General features: G+C 40.4%; 1 protein-coding gene across 1 annotated transcript in view; it reads right to left on the bottom strand.

Moving 5' to 3' along the window:
• Positions 1-13,051, bottom strand: part of KAT6A (lysine acetyltransferase 6A) — a 103,973-nt gene that overhangs the window by 88,779 nt on the left and 2,143 nt on the right. Inside the window, exon 2 of the mRNA XM_069572702.1 lies at positions 11,501-12,413. Within this exon, the coding sequence (XP_069428803.1) occupies positions 11,501-12,100 (600 nt within the window). The 5' untranslated portion in view covers positions 12,101-12,413. The remainder of the gene's footprint in view (positions 1-11,500; positions 12,414-13,051) is intronic.

The raw sequence follows: 13,051 nt of genomic DNA on the forward strand, positions 1-13,051 counted from the left end.
ACTGGTTCAAAACGGGGAAAGGAGTGTGTCAAGGCTGTACATCGTCACCCTGCTTATTTAACTTATATGCGTGCAAAATGCCGGGCTGGATGAAGCACAAGCTGGAATCCAGATCACCAGGAGAAATATCAGCAACCTCAGATATGCAGATAATAGAACCCTAATGGCAGATAATGAAGAACTAAAGAGCCTCTTGGTGAGGGTGAAAGGAGAGTAAAAAAGCCAGCTTAAAACTCACACTCAAAAAGCGAAGATCATGACATCCAGTCCCACCACTTCACAGCAAATAGAAGGGGGAAAGAGAGAATCACTGGCACTGAAGAACTGATGCTTAAGAACTGTGGTGCTAGAGAAGATTCCTGAGAGTCCTGTGGACAGCAAAGAGATCAAACCAGTCACTCCTAAAGAAAATCAACCGTGAATATTCATTGGAAGGACTAATGCTGAAGTTGAAGGTCCAGTACTTTGGCCACTTGACGTAAAGAGCCGAATCGTTGGAAAAGACCCTGATGCTGGCAAAGACTGAGGGTAGAAGAAGGTGGCGACAGAGGATGAGATGGTTGCATGGCATCACCAACTCAATGGACATGAGTTTGAGCAAGCTCCGGAAGACAGTGAAGAACAGGGAAGCCTGGCATGCTGCAGTCCATGGGGTTGCACAAAGTCTGACACAACTTAGCAACTGAACAATAAATGAATTTAGAGTCATCAGTACAGAGAAGGTATGTCTAGAGATAATTCAGGAAGGTGAAAATAAGGAGACAAAGAATAGAACCTTAGGAAATTCAACAATGTAAGCTAAAAGCAAAAGACAGAAAGCCAGTGAACTGAAAATGAATCACCAGAAAGATGAGCGGAGTGGGCGAAGACCCAGGAAAGAATTATCCCAGAGGGCAAGGGAAGAGAGAATAATCAACAAGTGCTGAGTGCTGCTGAGACATCAGGAAAGATGAAGACTGAAAACTGTCCACAAGAGCTGTTTCAAATGGTGCTTAGGGCCAAAGGCAAGACTGCAACAGATTTGGAACAATTCTAGACTTTTTCCCAAGAAGTTTCAAGATGAAGGGAAGGACACAGGGTGCAGACGGAGAGAATCTGGAGCAGCGATGCTTGTTTCTATTCTAACCTGACAGGAGCGACGTCCCCATTTAACACGGCAGGGAGTGAAAAGATGGAACAAGACTCCAGGGCAAGAGAGGAGAGCATTCTGCACGTGAACAGATACGCTGCCTCTGGACGCTTCCCTCACGTCTTCTAAGTGGGCAGAAGAGGGGTAAACACAAGCACCCGTGCATTTAGGGTAGGGTGGGAGGGTAAAGCTGGATGAGCTCACGTGGCTGGAGACATTCTATTCTCTCTGAAGGAGTACATACGAGTATCCGTTGCAGACGAGGCAGAGGGCTGGAGAGAATACTGAACTCCTGCAGAGAGAAAAGACTGCTGACAGCCATACAGCCCCAAGCAGACGACAGAGACGAAACTTGTAAGCGGCACCCTACCACTCTGTGAGTTTGCACAGTTCTCTTCAAAATGATCAAGTCCCACAGAAGAGCAAGGACAGGATGGTGGAGTGGTCATGTAGTTTCGGAGTCATGTCCAACTCTTTGTGGCCCCGTGGACTGCAGCCCACCAGGCTCCTCTGTCCATGAGACTCCCCAGGCAAGAACACTGGAGTGGGTTGCCATTTCTTCCCCCAGGGCATCTTCCTGACTCAGGGATCGAACGCAAGTTTCCTGCCTGACAAGGCAGATTCCTTACCACTGGGCCACCTGGGAAGCCCAGAGGAAGAGAACAGCTGGCGTAACTTCAAGGTTGGGGTTTGCCAATGAGGTGCGGGAGTAAAGCAAGTAACTGCAATGATAAACCATAAGGCCAAGCAGTTACAAGGAAAGCATTCATGGCGGGACACAGCAGAATCGCATAGGGAACCTTCCTTGAAGAACATACCCCATGGGAGACCTTCATGAGATAAAAGAGCAGGTGCAGCAAGAGGGAAAAGAGAGAACGGTGGAAACACAGGGCAGTTACAGTCAGGCGCTAGAACAAAATTCAGGGGTACACTGTCCTGAGTTCAAGGTACGTTCAAGAGAGTGTTCCCTGTATCTGAATTTCAATTACAGGCAATTCCTTCCCCGCCCGTCCCATTCCTCCTCAACTCCCTCCGACAGTTCCCACCCCAGGACATGCTGGTTCTAAGCACTGGAGCAGTGGTTCTCAACCATGGCTGTGTATCAGACATGCAGGGAGATATCAGCAAATAAACTGAAATCTGGCCCCCACCGCTGGAGTCTAATTTAATTGGTTTGTGTGTGTGTGCACGTATGTGTGTGTAAGTCACTTGGCTCGTGTCTGACTCTTTGGGACCCCATGCACTATAGCCCACCATGCTCCTCTGTCCATGGGATTCTCCAGGCAAGAATACTGGAGTGGATTGCAATTTCCTTCTCCAATCTAACTGGTTTGGTATTTGTCTTTTAAGCCTCCTCAGGTAATTCTAAAGTGGATTTAGTATTAAGAACCACTGCTTTAGAAAGAACAGAACTTTAGATCTGTGTTTAGATTTATGTTACGTTATTTATGTCTGTTTAAAGGAAAACAGACTAGCATGGGAAGAAAAGAAATAACTAAAATTGGAAAATGGTGAAAGAGGATCTAAACCCTACATCATACATTTAAAGATGTCCTGAACAGAAAAGCTGGGAAACTATTAAAGCACAGCACTACACTCAACACACACACACACACACACACACACACACACACACACAGAGCAATAATGTTTTCAAGAATTCTGTTACAGGTTCTAGAAAAGCCAGGAGTTAAGTGCCTCACTACAGCCAATGAGGAAGAAAAAAGACAAACCTGTACTCTACTAAGCAGAGAGAACTGAAAACCGACCCTGAACAACAGCCTTCTGGGGCAGCTGCAGTCCCCTACTCCCTGGAGGAAAGGCAGCCTACAGGGCAAGCATGATAGCCACCTCACACACGGGGACCCCCTCTTCTGCACAAAAGGTAAAAAGGAAGCAGCTGCCTTCTTTCATACACACAACAGTTTTAAGTTTTTTTAGGCTGCCTGACTATCTTTCTACAGCAGTCACTTTCTCCTCTCAAAGTTTTCCAAGAACACTTTGTACCCACTGCAAAACTAAATGCTACGTGCTCCTATAGTCTCCATGCTTAATTTTAACCCAAACCAAATAGTGCCATATTACTCTACCCAATTATTTCATAAGTAACTGTCCCCAATCTTAACTTTCATTTGCCACTCACTAGTCCATTTGCTAAGTTTTACAACAAAGTAAAAGTAATGCAGAGATGACCTGTTGGTCATAAAAACCGAAAAAGACAAACATGACTTGTTGTCTGTTGCCTTTCCTGTAAAGTCTGTTTCCTGGCACTACAAAATCAGGGCTTCCCTGGGAGCTCAGTGGTAAAGAATCCACCTGCCAATGCAGGAGACACAGGTTCCATCTCTGGGTTAGGAAGATCTGCTGGAGAAGGAGATGGCAACCCACTCCAGTATTCGAGCCCGACAAATCTCAAGGACAGAGGAGCCTGCGGGCTACAGGCCATGGGGGTTGCGAAAGAGTTAAGACAGAGCAACTGAACAACAATTACAAAGTCCAGAACCAAAATACTATGTGTACATAAGACTATACAGTCCTAGGCCAACCATCTTTATGCCTTTAATGAAAATCACTTCATTGTTAATAATAGAAAGGCTTGTCCCTCGCTATCTCAGTCTTAAATTTAAGTTCAAACCAACTACCCAAGTCACTCAATCATCATCCATGACTTTCTGAAAATCAGACCTAACTGCAAGTGAACATTTTTTTTTGAAACTCAAGGAATATTTTATCTCCCAGTTTTAGGGTAGTTTAACATGTTCTCATAATATTTAGCTAAAACAGAAGGAAACTTTCTAATCCCTCGTCAGTCTCCCGCCACCAAAACACCTGCTCAACTTTCCAGAATCTTCGATCGCTGAGACAAGCAGATTTATGGATCTGTGGTTTACAAAAACCAACAAAATCCTCTACACCAGGGTTCATCCTATGGTTTCCATCAAAGAAGAGATTTCTAACCATGTTATTTTATACTCTTTCCTCTCTTAAAACTATAAAGCAGTACTACCGCCTAATGAAAAAAGCACAGAACTGAGAAGGGCCTGATCACATCACCCAGATGTGATTTAACTTGCTGTGTGCCATTAAACAAAACTCATAAACCTCTCTGGATCTCAGCTTCTCTGTTTGTGAAATAAGATTAGAATCATCCTTATCCAAGATGGCTTCTGGCTCCAAGTTTTACAAAATGCAGATGACTGTATTCTTTTTCTTCCTGAGAATTTATCCATACTTTGTAAGCATTATTCAAAACAAAAATAATATACTTTAATAAAAACATATTTAATTAAAATTAATATAAAACATACAAGATATAAATAAATACATAATATAAAATATATCATAGTTGAAAAATACAACTTACTCAACATTATATAGCCACACTTATTTTTTCACAGCAGGTCCTTTTCTGTAATTGCTAGCAGTTAAAAACTAGCAGTTAGAAACTATTTTGACCCAGAATGGCATTCTCCAAACCTAAATGCTACACTCCTGTAATCTCCACGCTTAATTTCAACCCTAAACCAAATAGTGCCATGCTATGAACTGTTTCTTCACCTGTTCCCTAATGAAGCCAAAAGTATTTCTTTGGACTTGAATTTACAGAGTTATGTAAAGTGCTGACGAAAGCCATCTGTTGGGAACTTTGACATTCCTGTCAAAAGAAAAACCCAGAAGAAACAACCTAGATTTTCTTGGGAACCAGCTGCAGCTGCTGCTAAGTCGCTTCAGTCGTGTCCGACTCTGTGCGACCCCATGGACGGCAGCCCACCAGGCTCCTCTGTCCCTGGGATTCTCCGGGCAAGAACGCGGGAGTCGGTGCCACGGCCTTCTCCACTAGCTGCAGCTGAAGGAGTCCAAATCCCACCCCAGCTGGAGAAGCAGAAGGTGAAGTCACTACAGGTTTAACTCACCTGCTGCAGACCCTGGGTGTGCCGACTCCACCCCTGAGCAGCCAGCTGATTCCCATACGTAACATTTATTTGATTCTTTAAAAAGTTTCAAAGCAGAGCACATAAAGTATTATCATTATAAGTTTAAAAAAATTTCTCAGTTCACCAGAAAAAAAATTTTTTTAACTCTAGTTTAACCAGCAAACTTGGCACCCTGAGTCAGTCCTTTCACACAGCTAAGAAGCAGGTCAGTGTAATTATACTTTCACCAGTATTCTAAACAGCAAGAGAAAAAAATATCTGTGAAGGAGAGTCTTACAACTGCAAGAGGCCTGGAACGATACAATTTTTTTTTTCCTGATTCATTACACAGTTTCTGTTATCTATCTGCTTCATAGTATTAACATTAAATACAATGTAAAAAAGTGCTGGCCCACGGTGTCTGGATGAACTGAATAAAGGACTGGCAGAAGAATAAGAAAAAAGATAATATATTTGGCATACATTTATCTTCCATTTGGTGTTTTATGAGATGCCATTATGAACATTTGTATTATTAAATAGCTATTATATAAGTATACTATGCCTATAAACTTAACCATGTAAAGTTCTTCTGAGACTTCAATAAGAAAGTACACGCTGAAGCACTCACAGCAGTGGCCAAGACATGGTTAGGCCTTAACAAATGTTACCTATTAATAGTTGCTATAAGCAACTGCTTCCAGCTCCTTGGCCTCCTGATACAGGACAAAGAAAGAGGTTAGATCATCTAAGTCTCTACTCCCAAAGCAATCTGCTGTACTATCTGATGTCTTCCTTAATTTCTTCTATTTATTTCATCAATTTACAAGAAGCTAGCCCAAGAAAGAGCAAAGTGCTAGCAACTATGACTCAATGGTAAAGACTCCACCTGCAATTCAGGAGACACAGGTTCAATCCCTGATCCAGGAACATCCCCTGGAGAAGGAAATGGCAACCCACTGCAGTATTCTTGCCTGGAAAATCCTATGGGCATAGGGCCCTGGCAGGCCACAGTCCATGAGGTCGCAAAGAGTCTGACACGACTTAATGACTCAACAGCAAGTGGCTGAGTATAGAAGTTTTGATCAGCAATGACTAAATCAAAGGTTGTTTTAGTGGCTCAAGTTTTCTCTCAGGGTATATCACAGACTGAAAACAACCAAAGCACACAGAGCTCACAGGCTAACTTGAAGACCAAAAAATATCTGTACACTGACTGTATTTAAATAAATACTGTATTACAAACATACCTCTGCCTGAGTTATTTTTAGTTTTGTTTTTAAATAAGAACAAGTCTGCTGAGACAAAGTCAATTTATATTAACCAAATTTATATTTAAGGCTTCCCTGGCGGCTCAGATGGTAAAGAATCTGCCTTCAATGCAGGAGACCTGCGTTCGATCCCTGGATGGGGAAGATCCCCTGGAGAAAGGAATGGCAACCCACTCCAGTACTCTTGCCTGGAGAATTTCATGGACAGAGAAGCTTGGTGGGCGACAATCCACTGGGTCACAAAGAGTCCAACACGACTGAGCGACTAACACACACGCACACACATTTATATCTAACCCACCTCAACGACTTGTTAGTAACAAATTTTTATTTCTGGCCAGCTTCTCCTCAGGACCCTGCACATTTAAGGGTCATCAAAAAATGGTATAAACAATGATGTAAGAAGTGTACAATACTGTAATTACAATTGATGTAATTGACTATAATGTAAGAAAATACAGTTACTGAGATCAATCAGTTGCAAACTCGGTGACATCACAAAATCTACATTATTCATGTTGCTGTATCCTTGCCATTACTTGAAAAAAAAAAAGCCCACAACATATGGTTAGGATAATTTTCTCTAAAGTAATCCTTCCTCACTTAAAGACTGATACAGTTGTCATTATCCTCCATTCCTTCTCCCACAGAATTAGAATTAAAACTTGCGTCTTAAAGAGTTTCCCAATAATTATACTATAAAATACACTTGCTTGCGTGCTCTCATAAGGATTTTAAATTGAGAACTTTTTTCACTTTTTACTACTAATTTATGTCATCTCAACTTTTCTGCAGCGTCTCGCTTTCTGGTATTTGCTATGTGTGTGCATGTTTTAAGTAGACAAGCATTCTGCCAAGCAGTAAACACACCCCTGAATTTAACAGCATGGACGATTACTATAAAGTACCATAGCAACAAAATATCTGAAAACATTACCAAGCTTACATTTATTAACAATTTTATCCGATCCACTATTCTAACACATAAAATGTGAAACAATTTTATGATTAAGGCCATTTCCAAATAGCTAAATCAAAACTCTCATTCTTAACTGTCCTAACTTGAAAATATATTTCCATTCTAATCAGCATCTCTACATCAAAAATCAAAGTTCCTGTCAAAGCCTCATTTATTCTATGCACTTAAAATGCCAAGCTCCAGTTACACAGAATAGTTTGGACTCTACTAAGAGTTTACTGAATTTCAGTACAACTTATCTTAGAAGGCTAGCAATTTATCATTTAATCTTTTGGCTCCAAGTCACTCAGCTGGGTAATGACCTAAACAATAACACTGGTTGACAGTATCTTCTCTTCCCTTCCCAACTGGAATGCTTCAGCAAAATATAATTCTGTTTCACAATACTTGACAGATTAACAGTTTCCTCATCTGGCTGATCACCACAGGAGCAGTTTTCTGGATTGGTAATATGGAACGTAAGATAAAGATATTCAAGTACATTGTTCTGTGTGTTAAACGAACCCAGAAATTTGAAATGAAGGTGGAAATTATTCTTGAAAGGGAAATGGATCCTTCCAAGATTCAGTGTCCAAAGTAATTCTTTTAATGGACCATTCAAATCTCAGGTAATAATTAGCCTCACCCAGGAAACATCTTATTCTTTCTCAAGAGATTCACAGCACCTAATTGTTACACCAAAAAACAGTGAATGTAAAAACTAAAAGTTATATTTTGTGAACTAAAACAATGGTGTAAAAAAAGTTATTGCCCATTTCTATGCTGTCTGCCTTAATCCCCAACAGGGCCTAAATCATAGATGCATTGTTCGTGGTAGGCACCTAAACACTTACTAAATAAATAAAAGTAAATGAACAAATTTTCTTACAGTAATGTTTATTTAAAAAAAAAAAAAGGGAATCTGCAAGCGGAAGTTCTTATCTAAGCCAGTTACACACACCACCTCCACCTATAGCCCATAATTCAAGGGAAAGCAACATTCTGTCCCAAACTAGAGCACTCTATTATAGCCACGCAACCGACCCCAACTACAAATCAGAAGACTCCAGGGCCATCTGAAATGAAAATTAATACACACAGAAAAATAACTTTAAGGAAAAAAAAGTCACACAGAACAAACTATTTTTTAGTTATGGATCTCGGGTATACAAAAATAAATTATTCATAATCTTTTACTTCTGCTCCATTCTTATTGATGGTTTGAAATCAAATTCAGAATCCATTCCATGATAGAAAGAGAAGAAAGGGATGCAAACAGTGAGGGGGAGCTCAGGACATGTCCTCTTCCCTGTGCCTCGCAGTTAACACCAAGAACACTCACAGCTGTGCCCGAGAGCAGTGACAGGCATGACGCCGAATGACTCTCAGGGGGCAGCAGGCATCTCTGTGACAAAGACTCTGGAGCCAGGATGCCCACGGCCAAAACCGCGCCCTGTCTGTCACCTAACGCCTCTGAGACTTGGACAAGTTACTGAAGCTCTTATGCCTCGATTTCTTCACCTGTGAAATAACAGCACCTATCTCATTGAGCTGTATGAGGATCACATGAGTTAACTTACGTGTGGCCGTAAAGTAATGCCTGGCGCACAGCATAAACAAATCATTAAGGTACAAACTCACCATCCACTACCACACCCTGAAGTTAGCACAGTTACCCCTTATAACATGGGTACAACTCTTCAATCACAGTATCTCCAGATTCTCCTGTTTATCAATGTGAAAATACACTTTAGCTCAAGTGTCTTCACAAAAACTCTCAAAATTTTTTGTACACAGCCATCTCACTTTCAGAGCAAAGCAAAAACCACTCAGTTGCTGAAAAGTTAACATATAGCTCCTTCCAAAGGTTAACATCACAATTAAAAAGAAAAAATTAAGTTAGAGCTGATACAGAAGAAAATAAAGGGGAACTTGCTCAGTCTACTGCAGTCCCTGCACTCGATCTCTCAGCCACAGCCAAGCGGACCGGCAGGTACATGCGCCCTGCAGACACCGGGGAGGCCACTGCAGCTCCAAGCACAGCACCCGGTCCCCAGCAGGCGCTCAGTGACTATTTGCTGAATTAATAATTACTTGTATTATCAAATACAATCTGGAGAATTTCTTAGAGAACACCTAGGTTCATAATAGCAATCAATCAATTCCAAATGGGAACTGACTGGACAGTTTTTTAAAAACGAAGAACGTAAATACAACAAAAGGAACAAACATAATCTGTTCATGGGAGAAATAATTCCTTGCCCTGAAGTTTACTGCACTATGATTTTCAATGTGAGCTTTTCATATCTTTGGGGAAAGTCATGCAGAAAACTTAACCCCTCAAAATAAGACTCCTATTAAAAAACATGTAACAGATCTCATCAACCCTAACTTTGCAGATAACTACCATAAACTGGCTTCCCAATCAGACCAGTACAAATACACAAAAATCTACTCAACAAAACTCAATTTTTCCACAGTCAGTTACTTTGGTTTACAATAGTGTATAATAAATAAGTTATGTAGCCAAAGAGATATTTCTAACCAAAGCAAACCAGCAGACCTCTACTGGATTAAATGTTTTTTTAATGCAAAGGTCTCCGGTCTAGCAGCAAAATAAGGACTGTTGGACTAGATGGCTTTCAAAAGTCCCTTTCAAAAGTACAACTTTAGGGTGATAAGACTCAGTTTTATCCTACACTGTACTATATCGACTACCTTTAAAAAAAGATATGCACAACTGACATTTTATGTATGGCTGACATTTTTTAAAATTAAAATATCTAATTCAAGCGAGAGAAATTAAAGCACTCAGGAGTTCTAACAAGAATTTATAATACCCAATTCACAGATGTGACACTGATTTCCTTCTAAACTATTAAGTATTTCCCATTCCCAGGCAGTAAACCTAGAGATCATTTGATAACAGTTGTTGAAATCAACTCTATTTCATTTAACTTCAGCCATGGGATCAAGAAACAATTCATACAATCCTTACAGCACTGAACGGCAGAATGAAGTATTTCAGTTCCTTGTCCACCTTGAATTTTCAATACACCCTTAATGAACGTTCCGATGGTACAGAACCATGTTATGAATGGGACTGCCTATTAATTCAAGACTCCATTAGAATCATTTTAAGAGTAATAACAGTTAAGATAATGCTTCTATTTCAAAGTCCACAGGGAAAGCGGAACCCTAAAATAGATCTGTAAAATTTGATCCAAAAAAACTGCTCATTTTCAATTGCTATTTAAACAAAAATCTACTGGCAGGTTATTAATTGCAAGAATCTAGATCAAACCTCAAATACTTTAAAATACATTTAAATACATTCAATGTTATTAACTTTAGAATGTTAACATGCTAGAAATAGCCTCCATGGTCTTCAGCAAAATGAAGATGATGTTACTGGCGTTCGCTAAGGTGTGTGACAGCCTTAAAGTACAACCACTTCCCACAGAACTACAACTCTGAGCACCTGAAATAAACTCACAGCTGTCACACCAGGTCAATGTGAAAAGGAACTACTAACAACTCTCCTCATCCTGAATTTCTACTTAAGGGCCAAGGTTAACTGTTAAGAAGGTACTTTCAGCTGTACAAAATAATGGCATAAAACACAACACAGTAAGATGCCTATGTGTGCCGACTCCCAACTCCCCAGAGCTTTAGTGACGTGGACTACTATACTTCCAACCCATGCAGCTACATCTGTCATAAGTAATGTTTAGGACTTCATCGCATGCAAAAAAATAACACATGATCAAAAATTAGAATACAAACAGCAGAAATAAGAATTGCTAAATCTGCTTTGCCACTGCTTTGGTCAAGATAATCAGTTTCATTCCTGCCTAGTAAGAAAACGAAGAAAGGAAAAAGACAGGTTCTTAGAGTTTCCAGCATTTGGCTGCTCAGCAACTTCAGCAGGAAGGTATTATAAAAACTTTTACAGAACAGTTTTAAAGTTGCTTAATCCTAAGTATGTTCTTTTAGGTGGAGCAATACTCTACACTTCGAAATCTTAGGCATCAAATATGTCAAAGTATTAGAACAATCACATCTATTGAGTTCTCACATCTAGATTTCACCAATAAAAGCCAGGCAGTGATTATCCACAAAGGGCCCTGAATGCCGAATGTAACCTCTATTGAACATCCTGGAAATGTGGCTCTGTACCATGCTGTATCCCCAGCTCTGGGAACACTGATACGCACACCCTTCTTACCTTATCCTTTTCATGTGGAAGGAGTGACACTGGAGGTAAAGAGGAAAGAGACTCAGAACTCTCTTTCCCATCCACATTGGTTGCTTTAGTGTTGAGCCGATAAAGAGGTCCATCTTTAAGGAGTCTGCCGTGGCCAACGGCGCGTTTAATAGCCAATCGTAACTGCTGGTGAAGGCCAGAGGCAGCACCGCCTCCAAATAATGCAGACACATCCTTCTGACCTTTCAAAAAACGTTCAATGCTTTTCAGAGTTGAGCCGCCGGACTCCGCCAAGCCCTCAACTGCCCTCTTGATCAGTTTATTCCAGTCTACATTTTGCTTATTATCCAATTTTCCATGGTTTCGAGGTTTAGGAAGTGCTATTCGCCCAGGATTATCAGGATCTTTATAGGAATTGAGTCCTTTATTTGAGACCTTCAAAATTGTTCCATCCTTGACACTCAACTCCAGTTGCTCTAAAACAGTTTTACGATCCAAGCCATGGGATGAAGACACTGCATTGCATATCCTTTCTTCTGAAGGCCGCTGTTTTTGCTTCTTCACTTTTTTTATGGCCTCCAAAATCCACTCCGTGTACAGCGGGTTGGCGAGTTTTACCATGGTGAAGGATTCTGTATATCCATAGAGTCGCTATCCCTTATCCTGATGCTGCGTAAGTTTCACACCGCGGAAAACACCATTCGCGGAGGCTGGGAACCAGTTAACCATAGCATACAAGTTTCCTGGCCTCAGTCCTTTCTCCTTTCACAAAACAGAGGCCGCCCCACTTTTATTTTAGAAATGAAAACCTGTTATCTGAAAAGTCTTCAAACTTCCCAACCAACTTCTCAATAGCACCACATGTGGGTCTCTTCATAAAGGTGTAAAAACTCAAGCACATCTCATTCCCAGCAAAAAAATGTGCATCTTATGCCTGAAAAAGAATTAAAAACAAAGTCAGTTTTCTATCAAGGTCCACTTTATAAGTAAGTTGTAACTTATTATAAAAGCATCCTAGCCTTTAAAGCACTCCAACAGCAAGTGTTCACTGAGCACCTGTAAAAGTGTGAACATGTTTCTATTACTGTTCAAAACAGTCATGTGTGCATACCACTGGGATAACAAAGAAAAGGAAAAAAAAGATGATGAGGGAACAAGATGAGATGCACTGTAAATGACCTCAGGCCACACAGAGGGTGCTGGCTATTCCGCTCTGCACAATCTCTGCTCACCTGTCTATGGACTGAAACTCTTCCTTGACAGCTTTCCCCAACAAACTAATCAGAACTTCAACAAGTTACCTGAATTAGTACAAAGAATCCTGCAATGAAAGTAAGAGTGAATCTTTCATCTTTCAAAATTCCAGACATTTAGACTGGATGAAAGCAGTCAATAAGAATGGCAAAAAACCACTGAGAAAATGTTTTAGCTATTTCATCTAGTAAAAGAAACAAAATTTACACACAGCACAGTTCATATTTTAAGTACAATATTACTATATACATTCCAAATGGAAACAATAACAATGAAAATAGTCAAGTGTGAAAAGTGTTTGAAGAATTTTAAAATAAG

This window comes from Ovis canadensis, chromosome 26, assembly GCF_042477335.2.
Source record: "Ovis canadensis isolate MfBH-ARS-UI-01 breed Bighorn chromosome 26, ARS-UI_OviCan_v2, whole genome shotgun sequence".
Taxonomy (NCBI): domain Eukaryota; kingdom Metazoa; phylum Chordata; class Mammalia; order Artiodactyla; family Bovidae; genus Ovis; species Ovis canadensis.